Source organism: Heterodontus francisci, chromosome 36 (assembly GCF_036365525.1).
Source record: "Heterodontus francisci isolate sHetFra1 chromosome 36, sHetFra1.hap1, whole genome shotgun sequence".
NCBI lineage: Eukaryota > Metazoa > Chordata > Chondrichthyes > Heterodontiformes > Heterodontidae > Heterodontus > Heterodontus francisci.
This window is the reverse complement of record NC_090406.1, coordinates 10,046,520-10,071,156: the sequence shown is the minus strand read 5'-3', so window position 1 is coordinate 10,071,156 and position 24,637 is coordinate 10,046,520. Positions and strand designations below refer to the sequence as shown.

Sequence of the window (24,637 nt, the reverse complement as noted above, 5' to 3'; positions counted from 1 at the left end):
ACTAGCAACATACAGTTGTAGAAAATTTTCCTGAACACACTCTAGGAACTCTTGCCCCTCACTGCCCTTTACACTATTATCCCAGTCTATGTTTGGATAATTAAAGTCCCCCATTAGTACTACCCTATAATTTTTGCACCTCTCTGTAATTTCCTTGCAAACTATTTATTGAAGACCTATTTCAACCACGATGGTTCCTGAGCAGGTGGGCAACCAAAATGATTTGGATCATCAGAAGTTTAAGCTATGAGAAAAGGTTAAGGAAGTTAAGATTGTTCTCTTTGGAAGAGAAGAGAATTGAAGGTAATCTAATGGAGACTTCAAGATTTCAAAGAGAATTGCCCCAGATAAATTGTTTGCAGTGCTGGCTGGTTCAGGGAGAAGGGTGGCAAGTTAACAATGAGGGAGTTAGGCGTAGGAAGAGTGTCAGACAGAACCTTTTCACCCAAAGGGCAGCAAGCTTGAGGAATAAATTGCAACAATACTGAAGAAGAATGTGCAAATGGTTTGAAGATCCAGCTTCATGCATTTTACTGATGGAGAGGATTGAAGGATAGATCAAGGCACATGGGTGAGATTATTTATCAAGAGGAGACCTAACAACTATTCCTGCTCCTGACAGGAATGCAAAAACAATCAGACACAGTAAAATCACTAACATGCACAATACACCTGTTGTTCACTATTGCAGTTACATTTGTTCTACTCCAGAAAGCCAGGCAGTGAAGGATAGAGCTGGAGCCTAATCTTCACACACTCTATCAGCTTTTATTTAGAGAAACACATTACAAACTTACAAACATGCACCTCCAAAGCCAACAACCAGTTTCAGTCTGCTCGTCTATATACAGGACAAGTCAATCCCCAGTTAATGCCCACCACTTGAATATAATTAAAACACTCAACTAATATATAATTACCATTTTACATTTTTTAATTAAAAAAGATATAAAAAGGATAAAACACTGAAGTAATTTAAAAAAGTTAACAAAGAGATGCAGATTGGAGTAAGGGACAAGAATTAAAATGGGATCTTTGTGTGCAAATCAGTTCATTATAAAGCAGAGGAAGCTGATTATTGCATTGTTATTATTTCTACAATGATCTAGTTCTGCATTTTGCTTTAAACCGAGAAACCAAGGTAAGAGGCCGATAGTGCAGGGCACCACCATGCTTGAAAAGAAGACGAGGTAAATCAATAAGCAGAGATTAGGTGATGTCGAGCTTGTGTTTTAAAAGGAAAATGAGCAGCTATCTCCAGCACATAAAACACATTCTCAAGACTGCACTTGTTGCAATTAAAACTTTTCCAGAGGAAAAAATCTTTAAAATAGAATATCGACTGTTAGCTAAATCTTAAACTCAAGGAGGGGCAGGGCAGGGACACAAACCCCACTATGCACACATGCAAGATGAGTCTGACCAAGTACACGTGAAATAAGGTTTAGCCAGGCATGCATGAAACAGGAAAACAGGATGAATCAACAAATTCAAATTGTAAAAGGGGAGCCTCAAAAATAAAATCTTTTCCCAAATGTTAGGGGTTTGAAGAGAAATCTGCAGAACTTTGTCACCCAAAGGGGGAAGTGGGTTCACTCGTGCATTCTTGAAATGCTAAGTGCCTTAACACATTGGAGTAGGGCAAACAATTGCACTGTTGCAAAATAGTATTTTGTTGGATTCACACACGTCAACAAAGGCAGCAATGAAAATACACAGACTTTTCTGCCAGCTGTTTAGATTATCGGGTTTACTGGCCAGCTGTCTCTGACCCTGGAATGACACTCACCTTAATATTGGCACACAACTCGGAAATATATATATATCTCACACCTTTCACACCAGATCATGCTTCTCGACTAAAAACCGTGGCATATAGAAAAAAACCCACATTAAAACATCTAACAGGTGCAGCTCCTAAAATGGCATGTGACACGATATAAAGCAAAATAATAAAAAAAAACAGTTGGGATAGTGTTTGTGCAAGTGTTTTCATGCAGGGAGCTCATTACTACATTTTGTACCATTTGGTAAACAAGATTTTTAAGCAGCAAAGCAGAAAATTGGTTTAAAAATTACACAGCTATGGATCAAAGTGTAAATGTTTATCTGTAATATATCGCACTGTAAATGTTCTTTCTCAAACAAACACAGTAACCCTCACCAGGACTCTTTGCTCACAGTTCCCTCATTCATACCAGTCCAAATGCCTTCTGAACTACAACCTTGCATGTAACATATATCGTTTGAAACCAGTCATTAAGACAGGAACCAACATATCCTCCCTACAACACATACCACAACCTTTCACAGAGTAGACCTAATTTATGGCTTCTTCATTTATAGAGAAAAAATATCTTTTTGACTATAGCACTGCCTCTTACATAACGTGCAATGAATCTGCCTGTCTCAATTGGAGGGAATCTATGTCTAAATAAAAATTAAATATCAGTAGCATGTTCCCTGTTATAGACAGGCTTTTGACTCCAAAATACGTTGTCTACTGGTTACAGAGGCAGCTTTCACAACTAAAAGTTCACATGAAAAAAATCTTCCAAAGTCTCAAACATTGGGCTTTCATTAAGAGAAGGAAAAGTAGAGAACAATACAAAAACCAGTGGCTGCTCCTACATTCATTTAAAGGGATTATTCTCTTTGTGGTAAAGTGTTGGGTAAATCTGCAGCGCCGGGAAATAAATTGCACCAAATATTTGTCGTTGCGTTACAAATAGAAAAGCTCACAACGTCGGAATCACTTGCGCAGAATGTCACATTAAAAGAAATAGAATAACGCACGCCCGGTCTCGCACCGAAGGAAGGGCTAAAGACGGTGCCTCTTTAAACTAAGCTGCGATTGCAAACGATGCTTCTCAAACCAATGCAACTTGTAATCCTTAAAACTGTGCAACGTTAACGAAATGGTTAACCTCCTATATCTGCTTTAATAGCCAGCATCCAAATGATCCTATCTGAATTTACAGTAAATACGATAATGATTTCTTGGGTTAAAATTGACTCTTTTAACACTTACACCTCTTGTTTAAAAGAAAGAGTCATTGCAATTAGGGTTTAACTTGAAGAAACCCCCCAAATATTAGTTTAAATAAAATGAAAGAAGATGTAACAATAAATAAAAGGTGACAGAATCTTTTTCTGCCGATCGGAGTAATAGAAAATCACTGAGAGTCGACATTTTAAGTGTAATTTTAATCAAATACCTTTGTGCCTTAAGTCAAATCTTTCAATTTGATCATCGTCATTTTCACTGAATAAATACAGGTTGATCAATATTGCCAATTAAAGAAAAATAGACATTTTAAAAAAATTAATAAAAGGATTTTTTTTTTAGAAATCTATATCAGACTCTCTTTATGATTTCCCATTAACTGCTTTGCTGCCCTATACTGTAGGTGGTGCTGATGCTGTTCAAACCTTTGTGCATGCCTGTGAATCGGTCCTTGAGCACAGTTAACTCATATATCTTCCCAAATTCCTCAAAGAGGGGTTTCAGGTCATTCTCCTCCAGGTTCCGTGGGATCTGACCAATGAAGAGCTTAATGGCGTCGTGGTCCTTCATCTGGCTGTGGTTGTGTTGGAGATCAGCTCCGTTCATGAGCTTTAGCTGGTACTGGGGCGGTTGCTGCTGCTGCTGCTGTTGTTGTTGCTGAGCTCTGTCTGCCTCTCTCAGTCTGGCCATCGCTAAACAGAATGAAGAACACAGGAGGCACCACTCAGCTGTAGAGAAAAAAAAAAAGACTTCCTGTTTCAGCCTGTGTGCTCAGTGGTGACACCCCTTGAGGACTAGCTGTCTGGAAAAGCAGCTTGTATATTCCCACTCAGTTCAGAGCAAGCAAGAGTTTAAAGAGATCACTCTTAATTAACCCTTGGAAGCCAGAGTTGTTTTCTTTGTGAACTTCAATTGAAAACTTTTTGCACAATGCTCACGAAAGCCAGTGGAAGATATTAGCCTGGCAAGAAATGCAAACAAAAACCTCCCATTAAAGCCAGTTACCTGAACACTGCATCCAGCAAAAGAATGCTTATGTTTTACAAAATAAAAGCTGTCGTGTACACCTTGGACCCTGGCATACAACACAGGTTCAAGATACAACAGATAGCCAGGCAAGGTCACTCCAATTACCTGCCCATGTTTATATATTTAGTATACACCTGAGTGACCATGAAACATGATCATGCAATGTCCGGTTCACTGGAAGTCCACGGGACACTGAATGCTTCATTGATCCAACATTCAAAATTGCCATTTAAAATTGTTTTCCAGTCACTGACTTTTAGTTTGGATGAGCTGCCCTTAACAGGGGGTTGCGGGTTGCTTGGAGTTGTTCTGGTGCCATTGGGCTTCACTCAATGCCACCACTTTGCTGGCTGTAAAAAAATAGGACATCAACATACAGATCTGCCAAATGGCTATTCGCAATCATCTCTCGCAGCCAACCAGTGTTTATTATTCAAGTTCACCTTTGAACCACTCAATCTGATCACACCCCTACCACCCGCACCCCCATTAGTAGCTGAGGGGAAAGAAGATAAATGAGAGAGAGCAACTGATTCTCATCCAGACATCCAGATAATGACAATTCGGGGTCCCAGGATTGCCCAACCTCACTCACAGGGGGAAGAGAGGCCAGAACATGGGGGGAAGAGAGGTCAGAACACGGGGTCGGGGGGAAGAGAGGTCAGAACACTGGGGGGGAAGAGAGGTCAGAACACGGGGGGGGGTAAGAGAGGTCAGAACACGGGGGGGGAAGAGAGATCAGAACACTGGGGGGGAAGAGAGGTCAGAACACGAGGGGAAGAGAGGTCAGAAGTCAGGGCCTCAAGTGAATTTGATTTGCAGCTTTCAAAATACGCATAGCTGATCAGTTATCATTTTGCTAACAGCTTTCTTCGTCTGAACTTCAGAAAAAACTTCAATAAAATTTATCATTCCCCCATAATTAAAACAGTTTTTCTTCCTGTTATTTTAAGCTTGTTGAGTTGAGGGATTGCAGTGCTTGGCAGCAATATACTTTCCATTTCTGATAGCAAATATCAGCATGAAGTAATCCCCAGGGCAGGGATTATAGCTTCCACTACTCTGCTCCAACAATGTACCTCTGTACTATCTTCTTAACAGTATTTCCTGCACCAGTACGACTGTTCCATTCCAAAATGCCAGCACTCTCTATAGAAGTTTACCAATTTACTGCCAATGGCTGACACCCACTAGGGTTTGGATTGAGACTGCATGAACCTATTTCACTCAAACCCCTTACAGCCAGCAGATATTTATCAGTTTGGGCCAGATTAACCCTAGCCCCAGGGATAAAAAGACAGGATCTGACCGATTGAACCATTAAATTCTCCTACTCTACTCCACGCATCATTGCAGGTTGGACTGACTAATCCAGCTTGTTCACCTATCAGTAGCAGATTTGTGTCACTATCCTTTCAAACTTTGCTTCCTCTTCCTAAGGAAAATAGCATCTTTGCATAATAGTATAGCTGAGCTCAAACTTAGATCAGAGGGGATCTCGTTCATGAACACATCACCCATTATTTTATGACATAGCATTAGATTCTCATTTCTGTAACTATTTTTATATCTTTTGTCCCACTCTGACCAAATAGTGCCACTACAAAAAGAAGGATAAACTTGCATTCACATAGTGCCTTTCACAATCTCAGGATATCCAAAACACTTTACAGCCAGTGAAGTATTCTTTGAAGTGTGTCACTGTTGTAATATAGGAAACAGGACAGCCAATTTGTGCACAGCAAGCTCCCACAAACAAGCGATGTGATAATGACCAGATTTTTGTTTAGTGATGTGGGTTGAGCAATAAATATTGGCCAGTACGCCAGGAGAACTCACCTGCCATAAGTTTCTTTAATGTCCACCTGAGAGGGCAGATGGGGCCTAAGTTAAACATCTCATCCAAAAGACTGCATTTAGAACATAGAACATAGAAAAATACAGCACAGAACAGGCCCTTCGGCCCACGATGTTGTGCCGATCCTTTGTCCTCTGTCAAGGACAATTTAATCTATACCCCATCATTCTCCTTTATCCATATACCTATCTAAAAGCCGTTTGAAAGTCCCTAAAGTTTCTGACTCAACAACTTCCCCAGGCAAGGCATTCCATGCCCCGACCACTCTCTGGGTAAAGAACCTTCCCCTGACATCCCCCTTATATCTCCCACCCTTCACCTTAAATTTATGACCCCTTGTAACGCTTTGCTCCACCCGGGGAAAAAGTTTCTGACTGTCTACCCTATCTATTCCCCTGATCATCTTATAAACCTCTATCATGTCACCCCTCATCCTTCTCCGTTCTAATGAGAAGAGGCCTAGAATGTTCAGCCTTTCCTCGTAAGACTTATTCTCCATTCCAGGCAACATCCTGGTAAATCTCCTCTGCACCCTCTCCAAGGCTTCCACATCCTTCCTAAAATGAGGCGACCAGAACTGCACACAGTACTCCAAATGAGGCCTTACCAAGGTCCTGTACAGCTGCATCATCACCTCACGGCTCTTAAATTCAATCCCTCTGCTAATGAACGCTAACACCCCATATGCCTTCTTCACAGCCCTATCCACTTGAGTTGCAACTTTCAACGATCTATGCACATAGACCCCAAGGTCTCTCTGCTCCTCCACATGCCCAAGAACCCTACCGTTAACCCAGTATTTTGCATTCGTGTTTGTCCTTCCAAAATGGACGACCTCACACTTTTCAGGGTTAAACTCCATCTGCCACTTTTCAGCCCAGCACTGCAACCTATCCAAGTCCCTTTGCAGACGACAATAGCCCTCCTCGGTATCCACAACTCCACCAACCTTTGTATCATCTGCAAATTTACTGACCCACCCTTCGACTTCCTCATCCAAGTCGTTAATAAAAATCACAAACAGGAGAGGACCCAGAACTGATCCCTGTGGCACGCCACTGGTAACTGGGCTCCAGGCTGAGTATTTACCATCTAAGACCACTCTCTGCCTTCTATCAGTTAGCCAATTCTTAATCCAACTGGCCACATTCCCCACTATCCCATGCCTCCTGACTTTCTCCATAAGTCTACCATGGGGGACCTTATCAAATGCCTTACTAAAATCCATGTACACCACATCCACTGGTTTACCCTCATCCACTTGCTTGGTCACCTGCTCAAAGAATTCAATCAGGCTTGTGAGGCAAGACCTACCCCTCACAAAACCGTGCTGACTGTCCCGAATCAAGCAGTGTCTTTCCAGATGCTCAGAAATCCTATCCCTCAGCACCTTTTCCATCAACTTGCCTACCACCGAAGTAAGACTAACTGGCCTGTAATTCCCAGGGTTGTTCCTATTCCCTTTCTTGAACAGGGGCACAACATTTGCCACCCTCCAATCACCTGGTACCACCCCCGTCAACAGAGAAGATGAAAAGATCATTGCCAGCGGCTCTGCAATTTCATCCCTTGCTTCCCATAACATCCTTGGATATACCCCGTCAGGCCCGGGAGACTTGTCTATCTTCAAGTTATTCAAAAACCCCAACACATCTTCCCTCCTAACGAGCACTTCCTCGAGCTTACCAGTCTGTTTCACACCGTCCTCTTCAGTAATACACCCCTTCTCATTCGTAAATACCGAAGAGAAGTACTCATTCAAAACCTCACTTATCTCTTCCGGCTCAACACACAGTCTCCCGCTATTGTCCTTGACCGGACCTACGGTCCCCCTAGTCATCCTCATATTTCTGACATACGCGTAAAAGGCCTTGGGGTTTTCTTTTATCCTACCCGCCAAGCATTTTTCATGCCCTCTCTTAGCTCTCCTAATCCCTTTCTTCAGATCCTTCCTGGCCATCTTGTATCCCTCCAGAGCTATGCCTGTGCCCTTTTTCCTCAACCTTATATACGCATCCTTCTTCTTCCTAACAAGACTCTCAACCTCTCTTGTCAACCACGGTTCCCTCACATGACCATCCCTTCCCTGTCTGACAGGGACATGCTTATCAATGGCCCCTACTATCTGCTCCTTGAAAAAGTTCCACATTTCGACCGTGCCCTTCCCTGCCAGCATATGCTCCCAACTTATGCTCCTCAGTTCCTGCCTGACAGCATCATATCTACCCTTCCCCCAATTGTAAACCTTGCCCTGTTGCACATACCTATCCCTCTCCATTACCACAGTGAATGCTACAGAATTGTGATCACTATCTCCAAAGTGCTCGCCCACCAACAGCTCTATCACTTGCCCTGGTTCATTACCTAGTACCAAATCCAATATTGCCTCCCCTCTGGTCGGGCAGTCTACATACTGAGTCAGAAAAGCTTCCTGGACATACTGCACAAACACTACCCCATCCAAACTATTCGATCTAAAGAGTTGCCAATCAATATTTGGGAAGTTGAAATCCCCCATAATTACTACCCTGTGACTTCTGCTCCTTTCCAAAATCTGTTTCCCAATCTGCTCTTCCACCTCCCTGCTGCTATTGGGGGGCCGATAGAAAACTCCCATCAAGGTGACTGCTCCTTTCCTGTTCCTGACCTCAACCCACAGTGCCTCAGTCGGCAGATCCTCCTCGAAAATTCTTTCAGCAGTTGTTACACTATTTCTAACTAACAATGCCACCCCCCCACCTCTTTTACCACCATTCCTAATCTTATGAAAACATCTATAACCAGGTACCTCCAAGAACCATTCCTCCCCCTCACCTATCCACGTTTCAGTGATGGCCACAACATCGTAGTCCCAAGTGCCCATCCACGCCTTCAATTCACTCACCTTATTCCTGATGCTTCTTGCGTTGAAGTATACGCACTTTAACCCTTCTCCGTGCCCATCTGTCCTCTGCGACAGTGCTACCTTCCCCAATACCTCACTACACTCTTTGTCTTTCTGAGTGGACCCACTGGTCCCTGGACTACAAGTCCGGTTCCCATCCCCCTCCCAAACTAGTTTAAACCCTCCCGAACAGTACTAGCAAACCTCCCTCCCAGGATATTGGTGCCCCTCTGGTTCAGATGCAGCCCGTCCTGTTTGAACAGGTCCCATCTTCCCCAGAATGCAGTCCAATTATCCAAGAACTGGAAGCCCTCTCTCCTACACCATTCCTGCAGCCACGTGTTCAGCTGTGCTCTCTCCCTATTCCTAGCCTCACTATCACGTGGCGCCGGCAACAAACCAGAGATAACAACTCTGTCCGTCCGAGCTTTCAGCTTCCAGCCTAACTCCCTAAACTCACTTCTAACATCTGTGCCACCCTTCCTTCCTACGTCGTTGGTGCCAATGTGCACCACGACCTCTGGCTGCTCCCCCTCCCCTTTAAGGATCCTGAAGACGCGATCACAAACATCACGGACCCTGGCACCAGGTAGGCAACAAACCATCCGTGCGTCTCGCTTGCGCCCACAGAACCGCCTGTCGGTACTCCTCACCATCGAGTCCCCGATGACTAGTGCTCTCCCATTCTCCCTCCTTCCCTTCTGAGCCACAGTGCAGGACCCCGTGCCAGAGGCCCGTTCACTGCAGCCTGCCCCCGATAGGCCGTCCCCCCCAACAGTATCTAAAACTGTATACTTGTTGCTGAGGGGAACGACCACAGGAGATCCCTGCACTGACCTCTTCCCACCTCTAACTGTTACCCAGCTGCCTTTGTTTTGTGGAGTAACGACATCCCTGTAGCTTCTATCTATCACCCCCTCAGCTTCCCGAATGATCCTCAGTTCATCCAGCTCCAGCTCCAGTTCCCTAACACGGTCTGATAGGAGCTGGAGACGGATGCACTTCCAGCAGGTGAAGTCGGCAGGGTCACCGGAGGTTCCCCTCACCTCGAACATACTGCAGGAGGAGCACTGCACTCCCCTGGCTGCCATTTCTTTTGCTCAATTACCCCCCAATTAAGTACAAATATAGATATTAACAAAAACAGTGAAATAGCTTACCTGTTCAGTCCTTTTTGGCTAGAGGAGGAGGGTAAAAAGGGTCTTATTATTAGGTTAGAGGAAGAGGATGGGTTTGAGACACTACATGTGTAGTGTCTCGGGTTAACTCTGCTCCGCACCTTTAAAGAAAATACCTACCCAGGAGTCCTTGCTGCCGTCCAGCTTCCGGTTCCTCCCGCGCCAAAAGTAACTTGAACACAAGGAAAACAGTAAGTACAAATTTTAAAACAACTTTTAAAACACAGCTCCTGTTGCCTTCACTTACCCACCGAAGAGTCGCTACCTTCTCCTGCTTCTCCGCCGGGAAATGAGCTGATTCAGCTGCCTGTTGGGAGTCTAACTCAGGTTCAGAACTAATATGGTGTTTCAGCCGTAGATCTTTCACCCATTTTGGATGAGACTTTAAACCGAGGTCCCATCTGTCCTCTAGGGTGGATGTAAATTTCTGACAGTGCAGCACTCCCTCAGTACCGCATTGGAGAGTCAGTCTAGATTTTGATTATATTTATTCCTGTAGTTCAGGCACTGTATATGAATCACACAGGGTGACATTTCTTTCAGGCCCTTTCATCCTGGGACCAAGGATTGGGATTGTCCTGATTATAAAACAGCAACTTGCAATATATTGAAAGGGTTACATTCAGATAGCCACTTGGAGCACGAGTGTTCTTTTCTGTAGTCTACACTCTGCAGCTGCTTTTATCAATAGCATTGTTTAATAGCTAGGCTTACTGATTAAACAAGACAGTTTGAAGAGATGTGCAGCTGTTTGCCAGGGTGAGAATATAAACTGTTTTGGGGTCCACTCCACAGATGTATCCATCACTCTCATCCTAAGTTCACACATAGACAGAAAACATTTCTAATTTATTTAAGAGGACAGAAGTGAAGCAGAGAGAAGGTGGCAGGCAGAATGGAGGTGACTCGTAACCTTCTTCCGATTTTACGTAGTCCCAGTAGGAAACCCAACCCCAAAGGTAAGCTCTATTCATGAAGCAGAGACAAATTTGACCTACGGCCTACGCAGGGGACAAGGGAGGAGAACCAGCAACCACAAGCTAAGATTTTGGCAAATTACATATTCCAATTCAGCTGCCTGTTGGGAGTCTAACTCAGGTTCAGAACTAATATGGTGTTTCAGCCGTAGATCTTTCACCCATTTTGGATGAGACTTTAAACCGAGGTCCCATCTGTCCTCTAGGGTGGATGTAAAAGATCCAATAGCACTATTGTGAAGAGGAGCAGGGAAATTATCCTCGGTGTCCTGGCTAATATTTACCCCACTATCAACATCACAAAAACAGACTATCTAGTCGTTATCATATTGATGTTTGTGGGAGCTTACTGAACGCAAATTGGCTGTTGTGTATCCTATGTTACATCAGCGACTACAGTTCAGAAAAGTACTTCATTGGCTAGAAATGCTTTGGGGCATCCTGTGGTTGTGAAAGGCGCTATATAAATGCAAGTCTTTCTTTCCTCAGAATGGAGATTCTAATGAAGGGTCTATTCCTGAAATGTTCAATTATCTCTTCTTTCCACAGATGCTGACTGACCTGTTGTTTCAGAATTTTCTGTTTTTATTTTAGTAAATGCATTGCCTCTTAGTCACTGTTGATCATATTCAGGGATTAATTGTGGTGACCAAAAGTTTTTATTTTGTATCTAATAAAAGACAATAGTTCATCCCACATGCTGAAAGATCGTGTATGAAGTGCTGGTTATAGAGTCAGATATGGCACAGAGGGAGGCCATTCAGCCCATCAAGTCGTGCCAGATCTCCACAGAGCTATCCCATCAGTCCCAATCCCCGTAGTCTTAGTTTAGTTTAGTTATACAGCACTGAAACAGGCCCTTCGGCCCACCGAGTCTGTGCCGACCATCAACCACCCATTTATACTAATCCTACACTAATTCCATATTCCTACCACATCCCCACCTGTTCCTATATTTCCCTACCACCTACCTATACTAGGGGCAATTTATAATGGCCAATTTACCTATCAACCTGCAAGTCTTTGGCATATGGGAGGAAACCGGAGCACCCGGAGGAAACCCACGCAGACACAGGGAGAACTTGCAAACTCCACACAGACAGTACCCAGAATTGAACCCGGGTCGCAGGAGCTGTGAGGCTGCAGTGCTAACCACTGCGCCACTGTGCCGCCCCTGCAAGTTTATTTCCTTCAAGTAGCCACCCAATTTCCTTTTGAAGTCTTTGATTGTCTCTGCTTCCAGCAAGTTCCAGGTTATTACCACCCGCTGTGTAAAAACATTCTTCCTCATATTGCCCAAAACGTTCAATCTGTGTCCTCACAATGTCTTCCGCAATGCCAACAAAAAGGGCAAAAAACACTAATCCTCTTGTGCAGCTGAACTGATTGTGGGCCTATTTTAATTGGACCAGTAGGAGCAGCATTGGGAACCTCAGTAACACCAGACAGAAATCAGTACCATAAGTGCCCCATCTAGGAGGGCAGTGCTACTGGGAAGATGTGTGTTAATCTTTCCTGAGAAAACTTTCTGTAAAATGGAGCTTTACAGAGTTAGGGAATGCAAGCTTACTGGCCAGGCACTCCAAACCCTACTGCAAGGAGCCAGGGAGAGAACTACTCCACTTCTGCTAAGAATTGCCTTGTGCACCAGTCACGGTGAGGGGATGGCAGAAAGCAGGTGACACCAGTTAGCCAATACGGACCTGGATATTGCTAACTCATTATTTGTATATTCATTTCACTCGAAAGATGTAGTATAGAAACAGAGAAAATAGGAGCAGGATAAGGCCATTAGGCCATTCGGGCCTGCTCCGCTATTCATAAAAGATCTTGGCTGATCTTCTAATTCAGTACCCTGTTCCCGCTTTCTCCCCATATCCCTTGATCCCTTTGGCATTAAGAAATATATCTATCTCCTTCTTGAATATATTTAATGACTTGGCCTCCACTGCCTTCTGCGGTAGAGAATTCCACAGGTTCATCACCCTCTGAGCAAAGAAATTTCTCCTCATCTCGGTTCTAAATGGCATACCCCGTATCCTGAGACTGTGACCCCTGGTTCTGGACTCCCCAGCCATCGGGAACATCCTCCCTGCACCTAGCCTGTCTAGTCCTGCTAGAATTTTATAGGTAGGTAGGTTGGGTGCCCGACATCACAAACGAAGAGGACTCCTTGCCCTTCAAATAGGGCCATGGGACCTTATGTATTCACCTGTTCATACCAACTGGACATGGGTCAAGTAGGCCACATCATTACGGACAGGGTCTTAAGTGGTTACAAGTGTGCAACCAATCACCTCTTTTACTCATGGACAACCAGTTGTGTGGTAGAAATGTGCAGCCCACTCACACTGTAGTCGTTGCTCAGTGATTGGCATTATCAAGACTCTGACTAAAGTAGGAGTTACCTCCTTGATGCATCTGTAAACAACAGAATGGGTGACAGTCTGGGTACATCTGCAATGAAGCATAAACATTGAGGGCCGCAGTGCCATCTGGATTGCAGATGTTGTCTAGGGTTTTCTTTTGGGAGACAAAGCATTTCGGTTGCTGTCTCTCTGCTAAGATCTAACCCCCTACTACACTGATTTTCCAATCCCGAGTAGCTGTGCCTGGGACATACTAGGTAGCAATAGGGGTAAGTATGTACAAAACTTCCTCATGCTATCTTATCTCCCTGCCAGTCCTTTCCTACGAATCTTTCTCAGCCAAGTTGAGAGCCAGGAAGCACAATATCCCTCGTCCCTGTGCCTTCACCCTCACCTTTATTTCCAAGGTTGAAATCATCTGTTCAGCTGCCTCTGCTGTTCTCCCATTCCCCTTCTCACCAAACCACCCCATCCCTGAACTTCCATCTCTATGTATCTTCTCTTCCAAGTTCTCTTCAAGCTCATTGACAAAACCCTTGACCCCATTAACCACGTAGCTGCAGAACATTTAATTTCCCTTCTTGGTCCACATGGAGACTGATATTATAAATGGTTTCTTCTCCCTTTCAAAACTGCTTTCATCGCCCTCCCTCAAAAATGCCCATCTTCAATCCTCCTGTCCTACCACCCTCTCCAACATTGAACTCGCCATCACCCTTCAACACGTTGTCTCCTAGATCTGAGCCCATCTAACCCAACAACTCTGTCTGAATGTCTCCAATCAGGTTTCTGTCCTGTCCTTGCTGAAATACATGGGCACTCTGTCCCCCAACACCTCCAATTTAAGATTCTCGTCCTTGGATTTAAATCCCTTCGTGCCTTTGGCTTTCACTACATCTATAACCTCTTCCAGGCCTACAAAGCTCCTCTGACTTTCCATTCCTCTGACCAGCTTCGCTGCTTCCCTGCCTCTCACCCATTATTGGTTGTTGTGCCTCTAGCTGCCTAGGCCCCATGCTCAAATTCCTTCTCTAAACTCTCTTGAAGCCTTTAATATGGTCCTGAAAACTCACTTTTTAACTCACCTTTTCGTCACCCTTCTTAATCCCTCCTTTGGTTTAACATTCAATTTTTGTCCTTTTGCATCTGTGAAGTTTCTTGGGACATTTGTCCATGCTAAAGATGCTATATAAATTCAAGTCATTGTTGACATGTTATGCTTTCAGAACAACAATGTCTAGAAATTGAAAGAAAACAGCAGTTTGCCGCAAACTTCAGAGAGGTTAGTTTAGCTGTATTGCCCCTGTGACGCTCTGATAGATGGTTCATTACCCTGTATTGAGCTCACACGGACATTGTGTACTTTGGTGCATGGAAACCTCCGCTCAGTTAAAGATTTATGTGATACCTTTCAAAACCTCAAAACTTCTCAAAGCGTTTTACAGCCAATTAAGTACTTTTCAAATGAAATCAATATTGTAATGTAGGAAATGTGGCAGCCAATTTGCACAGAGCAAGGCCTCACCAACTGCAATATGATAATGACCAGATAATACCTTATTATCTTACTGGCTAGGACACTGGGGAGAACACCCCTTCTCTTCAAAATTATGCCCTCGGATCTTTTATGTCTACCTGAGAGAGGCAGACAGGACTGGAGTCAGGTTGAAACATATGCTATGGCATTACCCTGAATTGCCACAGCAGAAAACCTTCATCCCAATAGTAATCCCTAAATTATAGATCTCTGCTTTGTCTGGGCTTGTTGATCTCAGAAGGATTGGCAACATGGTGTGCTACTATCGGCATCAGAGCCACTGACAAATATCAATCAAGCTTTCATCTCCAGCATCAGGATCAGCTTTGATGCCACCCATAGTTGAATAGCTGGAGGACATACACTGTCTGGGCTGACAGTAGTATTCCAGAGGGTGATCAGCACTTGTTCTTCAGCAATATTTGAGAGGGCAAAACCGGAAAACGACAAAGCTAAGGTCCTCAGGTTTGACAATCTGTTACTATCAGCGTCCCTGCTGTACGTGCAGTGAAAACGAGAGTGAGAAACATGATTGTTACACTCGGGGTGGGGTCAGGGTAGGATCTTACTGACTGTAGGGGCTTGCTTGATTATTCAAGGGAATTGGATTGAAAAACTAGCTATAAAACTGCAAATGAAGCTTTCTTTCCTGAAATGTTTGTATTTTACCCAGTGCCTTTTCTGAGGGCCTTGCCGATCATGGAAAATAGCCTCATGGGGACTGACAGGCATGAGCACATCTCTTGCTCTCTGTTTTGGAGACTAATATTGTTCCATTTGACCTTAATGAGTGGAACTAAAATCACATTAAACAGCTCAACATCTAGAGTTCACCATTCTTTTGATATTCTCTGACGTTGAACTGCTCTCAGGAGTGACTCAGTGGCTTAATGGACAGTGCAATGAGGTATTGACTCACCGACTAGGAGCTAAATTTGACTCCATCTATGCTGAGTTAGTTGATCCTGATTGGGGCAACATTGCAAAAACTACAATTAGTCACAGCTTTTGAGAAGGGTGGCGGGCAGTTGTCAAAAGGAGAGTGAAAACCACCATTCTCCCTCATAATGGCTAAATAGTGACCCCTACTGGAAAGGGCACCTGATTAGCAAGGGCGTTTTTGTCCATTATATATAATAAAATCATAATTCTGCTTTATAAAACATGGTATAATTCAGTTACAAATGGTACAGAGGAAATCTTCTGTACCCTCACCATGGACAACAGGATAACATCCAATTGTACAAAAAAACAGTGAGAACAGGCCATCAGATTTAAATTAATTAATGCTTTCCTTTGTGTATTACCCTCCTCAAAACTAACTTCCGGGAGAAACAAAACACGGAGGAAAATAAAAGGCTGACCAAGTTAAGGGAAAAATTGGGAAATTCCTCCCCAAACTCCTTAGAATAATCAAGCGAGCTTCAAGAGACCATTGCTGCCTATGATATCTCACTGTACTGGGCGGCACAGTGGCGCAGTGGTTAGCACCGCAGCCTCACAGCTCCAGCGACCCGGGTACTGCCTGTGTGGAGTTTGCAAGTTCTCCCTGTGTCTGCATGGGTTTCCTCCGGGTGCTCCGGTTTCCTCCCACATGCCAAAGACTTGCAGGTTGATAGGTAAATTGGCCATTATAAATTGCCCCTAGTATAGATAGGTGGTAGGAGAATATAGGGACAGGTAAGGATGTGGTAGGAATATGGAATTAGTGTAGGATTAGTATAAATGGGTGGTTGATGGTTGGCACAGACTTGGTGGGCTGAAGGGCCTGTTTCAGTGCTGTATCTCTAAACTTACCCAAGTCCTTGTAATGTGCCTATATTCTTATGGACAAAAAAGGGGAGATTTTCCACATGCAATTAAACTGTACAGCCCTAGCCCAGAATTTTTTGTTCTTTAGTGTCCCTATTTCTATCCATCTGGCCACTCGTGAAAGGTCAGTTTTCTACTCCATTTCACCTCTCATGCCCTTCAGAAAGGATTAAGTTTGGCTGCAATGTTCCCTACAATCGAATCACTCCCTGTCTCAGCTCACAAATGAATAATAACTCCCATGTAGAGTGCTGCTAGCTCCTTGTACGAATCACAACTTTCATAAGAGGAGAGGAGGGAGACTTGGTAAAGAGGGGGAAAATTGTGCAAACATTATTTTTTTAAAACTCATCACAGGACATAGGTTTTTCTAAACAATTTGCTTCTATAGAACAACAAGTACCCAAAAACGATTTAGGGATATGTGTGTGTGTGTGGTTTTATTTTGGTACATTGAGAAGAATACTATTTTTAAACTATGAACAGTTTCTTGAACTGATTTACTTCCTCGCCTTTCGAAAAAGCATTCAATTGTGGCATTTTAACCAAGCTGAATTTAAAACAAAAACAAGATTGAATTCCCAAAACTACCCATTTTGAAACAGTTCCAGACATCCTTAAATGCTTGGTGTACAGTTTGAACTCTGGAGATTCACATCGTTTTCCAAAGTGGCTGTTGCAATTTATTGCTTACACTTGATTTAATTACGATTGAGAGTCCCCCCCCCCCCCCCCACTGGCCAAGTGGATAAAGGCACCAAATAGTGAAACACTAAGTGCAACCTGTGAGCCGCCAAGCCCTGCCAATCTGGCTCTCAAAGCCCAAGCAAATCAGTAATAGTGCAATTATTTATTAATTGGTTTGTCCTTTTTGATTTTAATGAGCCTAGAGGTTTGAAAATGGCTGTTTCTTATTGGTGGACCTTACTGGTGGACAAATGAAAAAAATCACATCAAGATCTGCCACTTCATATATGTGCAATTAATGAGAACACAGGATTTCAACTTTATACGCAGCCCATGAAGATATCCTTGATTTTAACAAAAAGGTCCCAGGGTCAATTTTTAGCTCGTCTGAACTAATTTTAGCCACGGCATCAATTGGACCAATGCTGTTTCCTGCAGCAGTAGGGACACAGAAGGCAATAAAAAGGTTAACCAGGTTCTTACTCCTGATTGCTAAGCAGCGATGCCTCCCTTTGCCTTTTATTCCATGACATTGTTGCCATTTAATTTCTCTTGCCCTCTGCCCTATCACAGATCTTCCCTTTGGTTCTTCTTTCACCCTCCCTCCCCCCCCCTACCCCACCCCCCTCACATCACCCCCTCCTGCCCTTTCACTTGCTCACAATCTATTACATTTCTAACCGTTGCCGGTTCTGATGAAAGGGCACTGACCTGAAATGTTAACTCTGCTTCTCTCTCCACAGATGCTGCCAGACCTGCTGAGTATTTCCAGCACTTTGTTTTTATGCCTGATTCTACCTGTATGCTCTGACCTACATTAGTTTCCAGTCCAGTAAAGCCTTGATTTTAAAATTCTCATCCTCGTTTTCAAGTTTCTTCATGGCCTCACCCATCCCTATTTGTGTAACCCTCTCCACACCCTTCAAACCTCCAAAGTTGCTGCACTCTTCCAATTCTGTCCTCTTGAGCATCCTGATTTTACTTGCTCCACCATTGGCAGCTGCGTCTTCAGCAGCAAGGGCCCTAAGATCTGGAATTTCCTCTCCAGCTCGCTGTCTCCTCATTTAAAAGAGTCCTTAAAACTTAACCTTTTGACCCACGTTTGTGTCTTGGTATCAAATTTGTTTAATTACATTCCTGTGAAGCACCTTGGGACATTTTACTATGCTAAAGGCACGATAGAAAAATCAAAATGCTGTTGAATGTCACGTGAGGGTAGGATCAATCTCATCTGTCAGGCACTCTAGAATCAGATGTCCTGACACTAACTATCTAGGTTCACGTGAAAAATGGCTAATTGGAAGAGATTATGGAGTGCCACCAGCACCATGGAAATATGTCCCAGCATTACATAGTCACATTTATATCATCACATGGTCTTTGTCCCAACCGAAAACATCTGGGTGTCTCTTGTGGCTTTCCTGGCCAGCTTCCCTTCCTGGAAGACTCCAGCTTGTCTCCTATCCCATGCCAAGTGCCGGGCTCCGTTAATTCTTTGTCCTCACTGACAAACATAGGTTCCTGGTCCCCAGTGGCTTAAATCGCCAAAGTCCATGGGAAGCATCCTCAGCCCAACCATCTTCATGTAGATGCTTCAACAATGGCCTTCGCACAATGGCCTTTATATAATTTATTGAGCTGTAGCTGATGCTGTCCAAATTTCAAGTTTGGCTTTGCAGAGATAAACAAATCATACATTTTTACAATTATCTTATCCAAATATGGAGTAGCACATCATTTGTGCTTAATTTGTTGGGCACACATCCACACAAGAGGTATTAGAGTCCTGAGATTAAGGATGACCACTTGAAATGAAAACCAGACTATTGTGTCTTCAGTTATATGCTATACTCCAAGCCTTTCAGATTTGCCTCAACTTTCTTCCATAAAGGAAATGGTGCCTGGCAATGACAGAAAGCAACAGGAATTTTTTTTAAAATATACTTTTTCCATAAAATTTGTAAAAAAAAATACTTAACAGTTCAGACTTGACATTACATAAGGTGCAATACAGATCAGTTTCTTTCAATACTGTGACACTCTGAGGTGCCTCACTACACTTACAATTGCAGGTTATATTTACAATATACGTTTCACGTCAACCATACAACCTGAGGGGTTTTACACAGGTTCCAGACACTCAGTATACAATGGAGGGGAGGGGGGTGGGGGGGAGGGGGGGTGGGTGGTGCAGGGTGAGGGCCTTAGACTTTCCCCATTGAGCCTTTTTGATGGCTGCCCCAAGCTTTACAAAGGGACAGGAATGGGTGACCGCTTTGTAGAACACCTCCTTTCAGTCCACAAGCATGACCCCCAGCTTCCAGTTTACTGTCATTTTAATTCTCCACCTTGCTCTTAAGCTGACCTCTTTGTCCTCATCCTACTACAGTGTCCCAATGTAGCTCGATGTAAGCTCAAGGAATAGCACTTCATCATTCAACTTATGCACTTTACAGCCTTCCGGACTCAGTATTGAGTTCAACAATTTCAGACTGTAATCTCTGCCCCATTTTGTTTCCTTTTCTTTGTATGTTTCAGTCTTTCTCTTGTTTTGGCTTTTGGACGGCAGCTATTCACCATTTGCTGTCACTCACACCTCCTCTGGACACATTGTTTGTTTCTTTATTTGTCCCATTACCACTCGCTTTGACCCTGCACCACCAACTCTTTTGTTATTTAATCTCTCTGTCTTCTACACCATCACAGACTTTCCCTTTTGTACTTTTTCCCCACCCTCCCCTCTGTTACTTGCTTCAAACCTATTAAGTTTATAACTTTTCCCTTTTCTGATGAAAAGTCATTGACCTCAAACATTAGCTCTGTTTCACTTTCCACAGATACTGCCAGACCTGCTGATTATTTCCAGAATGTTTTGCTTTTATTTTAGATTTCCAGTATCCGCAGTATTTACGTTTTGTATTAGTGCTTAATTCATTGCCACTTCTCTTCCAGGAATGCCTACCTTGAAGAAGTTCAGCTCTTCTCTCCGATGGGATTTCTGTTATTCTCTTTCACCTTGTTCACCTTCATTGTTTTTTATTTCCCTTCTCATGTTTGATCAGGTATCTACCAAAACTCACTTTTACAGCCGCATCTCTTTCCTCAGCAACTGTCTCCGACTCTGACTTGTTCCAGATGGATTCCAACTAAAATTCCCCCCTTTGTGTTTTGGATCCAACCACGATGACAATTACTCCTAGATATTCAACATTCCTTGAACTGCTGTTCTCGTTGCATCTTGAGATCCACACTCAATGCCTTGTACTCCACATGCATCCTCTCGGCCTCTCTCTTTCGCAGCACCGGCTCACTGAATCTCAAAGCTGTCCTGGTCCATGTTTTCATTTCATCCTTTGCCTCATCTGAGGTTCAACAAAAGACGCTTTTTCTTCCTTTCAAGGGGCGGCACAGTGGCGCAGTGGTTAGCACCGCAGCCTCACAGCTCCAGGGACCCGGGTTCGATTCCGGGTACTGCCTGTGTGGAGTTTGCAAGTTCTCCCTGTGTCTGCGTGGGTTTTCTCCGGGTGCTCCGGTTTCCTACCACAAGCCAAAAGACTTGCAGTTTGATAGGTAAATTGGCCATTATAAATTGTCACTAGTATAGGTAGGTGGTAGGGAAATATAGGGACAGGTGGGGATGTTTGGTAGGAATATGAGATTAGTGTAGGATTAGTATAAATGGGTGGTTGATGTTCGGCACAGACTCGGTGGGCCGAAGGGCCTGTTTCAGTGCTGTATCTCTAATCTAATCTAAAGTGTGAAGGATTGCAAACTCAGCAATTCATGGGTGCCAAAGCCTCTCAATTCTTCTTCTCCTTCACTTCACTCTGCTCCCATCCCTTCTTCTAATCTTACCCCTTGCGATGTATTCATGATACCCTGCGACCTGTCCCTCTCTGACCCTGAATAATCTGTTCTTAGCAAAGCACTCAGCTTTATCCCCTTATTCCCTCACCTCAATGAATTTCAAGCTCGGCACGGCACTCAGCTCTTCTTATTTCGCCTTTGCCTCTGCAGCCACTTCTTTGGCCAGGAATCCTCCCCCCAGCACAGCTGACCCTTTTATCTGCCTCCAATATTCTCCCTCCACCTGGACCCCTCCATCTAGCCTCTTAGCCTCTCTCCATCTTTTCATTGAGAACTGCCGGCGTGACATCGACTGTCTCAATTTCTCTGCTTCCCTCAATCACTCTAACCTGTTGAACTTGTTGCACGCCATTCTCTCAGGTCTAAACCCTAACATAGTCATCAAACCATGACCACACCACCAAAAACCAAGACATTGTTTCCAGGACCATCACTGACCTCAGCGCCTGTGGAGATCATTCCTCCTTGGCCTCCAACCTCATAGTCCCTCAAATCTGAACTGCCCCTTCTACATCCTTCCCAAGATCTACAAACAGGCTGGTCTGGTAGACCTATTGTTTCAGCCTGTCCCCGCCCCACTGAACTGATTTCTTCCTATCTTGACTTTCTTTTCTCCCCTTGACCAGTCCCTTCCCACCTACATCCGTGAATCTCCTGCTGCCCCCTTCACTTTAACAGTTTCCAATTTCCTGGCCCTAACCTTCTCCTCTGCACCAGGGACGTCCAATCTCTCTACACCTCCATCCCCCAAGAGGACTGTCTGAGAGCTCTCTGGTTCGTCCTTGAACGGAGGCCCAACCAGTCTCCTTCCACCACCATCCGCCTCCAGTTGGCTGAAGTTGTTCTGACATTGAAAAAATTGTCATTTAATTCAATTCACTTCCTCCAAAGAAAAGGTGTTGCTATGGATACCTGCATGGGTCCTAGTTATGCCTGCCTTTTTGTGGGATATGTGGAATATTCCTTATTCCAGTCCTGCTAAGGCCCCCTCCCTCACCTCTTTTTCCAGTACATTGATGACTGTAATGGTGCTGTTTCCAGCTCTTGCCTGAACTGGAAAACTTAAACTTTTCTCCCAATTTCTACCTTCTCTCACCTTCACATGGTCCATCTTCGACTCTTCCCTTCACTTCCTTGACTGCTCTGTCTCCATTTCTGGGGATAGGTTATTGATGAATATTCACTATATGCCCACTGACTCCCACAGGTACCTTGACGACACTTCTTCACACCCTGTTTCCTACAAGGACTCCATTCCATTCTCCCAGCTTCTTAACTTCCGTCACAACAGTTCTGATGATGCAACATTCCATACTAGCATTTTTGTTATCACTTCCTTTTTCCCTCAGTCGAGGGCTCCCCCACACCAAGGTTGACAGGGCCCTCAACAGTGTGTCCCATTTCCTGCACTTCTGCTCTCACCCCTTCCCCTCCCTCCCAGAGCCACGATATGGTACCCCTCGTCACTTTCCACCCCACCAGCCTCTGTGGCTGATTCAATGAATCATCTTCTAGTATTTCCACCACCTCCAGCAAGATGCCACCACCAAACACATCTTCCTCTCCCCTTTCAGCATTCCAAAGGAATCATTTCCTCCACAATACGCTGGTCCACTCCTCAATCATCTCTTCCCTTCCCATGGCACCTTCCCATGTAAATGCAGGAGATGCAACACCTGCCCTTTTACCTCCTTTCCATCCTCACCATCCAAGGCCCTCCAGGTGAAACAGCAATTTAAAAGTACTTCTTTCAATTTAGTATACTGTATTCACTGCTCAACACAGTCTGCTCTACATTGGGGAGACCATGGGCAGATTAGGTGACCGTCTTGCAGAATGTGTCCCTTTAATCCACAAGCATGACCCCGAGCTTCCGGTTGCCCGTCATTTTAATTCTCCACCTTGCTCTCACGCTGACCCCTCTGTTCTCAGCCTCTTGTAGTGTTCCAATGAAGCTCAACGTAAGCTCGAGGAACAGCACCTCATCTTTTGATTAGGCACCTTACAGCCTTCTGGACTCAACACGGAGTTCAACAATTTCAGACTGTAATCTCTGCCGCTATTTTGTTCCCTTTTCCTTGCATGTTTTGGTCTAACTCTTGTTTTTACTTTCAGGCAGCAGCTATTTCATTATTCTGCCATTCACTCCTCCTCTGGACACATCTTTTGTTTCTTTATTTGTCCCATTACCACTCCCTTTGGCCCTGCACCACCAACTCTTTTGTAATGTAATCTGCCTTGTCTTCCAGCCTATCACAGACCTTCCCCTTTGTTCTTTTTCCACCCTTTCTCTTACTTAAAACCTATTAAGTTTCTAATTATTCCCAGTTCTGATGAAAAGTCATTGACCTGAATCATTAACTCTGTTTCTCTCACCACAGATACTACCTTACCTGCTCAGTATTTTCAGCATTTTCTTTTTTTACACAGGAATGATAGACTTGCCAATATGCAGTGTAAAAACAAGCCCTTCAGCTAGCCTATAGCATTGAATACATGAGAGAATTCATTGCAAATAGCATCCTCTGATGTTTGTATAGAGCTGTTACATACTGCTGAAGAGAGCCTAATGAGTTGTAGTATCTGAGCTATATGTTGGCCACATATACTCTTCCTGACAAATACATCTGCTGCGGTTGCTTGCTTGCGGGACTCAACATGAGCAAATTGTTCATCAACTGCTGGAAGAGGCTTTTATTTCCCAAATGGAAATGAGTAGATCTGCATGTGGTAGAGTTTCCTGAGATTCAGAACCAGCAACAATGGATTGGTAGCAGGTTTTGGCATTAGTTCTTCATGGATGGCTACAACAAACAGCTTGAAATTATACTATTGTTGGCTCATTGTTGCTCACTGAACTGATTATATGCTGTTAGGATGTGGAAAATAAATACAAGTCAGTGGCTGCAGAGCTACATATAATGGATTTGATTTCAGTAATTTGCTACATGTTGTGCAGATTGCATTGTTTGGTGAATAGGTACCAGGGTTGCCACGTTTTGTCAGACTTTTTTTAAAACAAGACCTACAGTTAGATGATTGACAGCACTGGGAGAGTAAAGCACATTATTTGTTCATTGCTGGATATCACTAATTTGAGAGTAATTTTCACCACAGTCATAACATACACCATGAGTTGATTTGTCGTGACTGATATTTCTTCTTAAAGCAAGATGCTTAACATTTATCCAATTGATAAAGACTTGTTGCTCAGCTTCTATATCCATTGCCCAGTCTCCAGGACTTCACAATCTTAGCTAATCAGCCTTCTATGTGATTTGATATTAAGATCTGCATCTTACATTTTATTGCTTGTTGATTTAAATGCATGCAAAAGGCATCTACAGATTCATAGCTTGTACTTTGTTTGGAAATTGATAAAGTATCCGCACACAAACAGAAACTGGAAAGAGAACTGGATGAAACCAGACA

General features: G+C 43.8%; 1 protein-coding gene across 4 annotated transcripts in view; it reads right to left on the bottom strand.

The window, feature by feature from the left end:
* The window catches only part of LOC137351583 (CUGBP Elav-like family member 4), a 402,153-nt gene extending 398,456 nt beyond the window's left edge, over positions 1 to 3,697 (bottom strand). For 3 of the 4 annotated variants that reach the window (XM_068016155.1, XM_068016152.1, XM_068016151.1), the window contains exon 1: positions 3,433 to 3,682. In XM_068016155.1, the coding sequence (XP_067872256.1) occupies positions 3,433 to 3,613 (181 nt within the window). In that variant the 5' untranslated portion in view covers positions 3,614 to 3,682. Of the gene's footprint in view, positions 1 to 3,432 lie in introns of all 4 variants that reach the window. The other variant, XM_068016150.1, reaches the window with a different exon arrangement.
* Between the last annotated feature and the right edge of the window lie 20,940 nt (positions 3,698 to 24,637).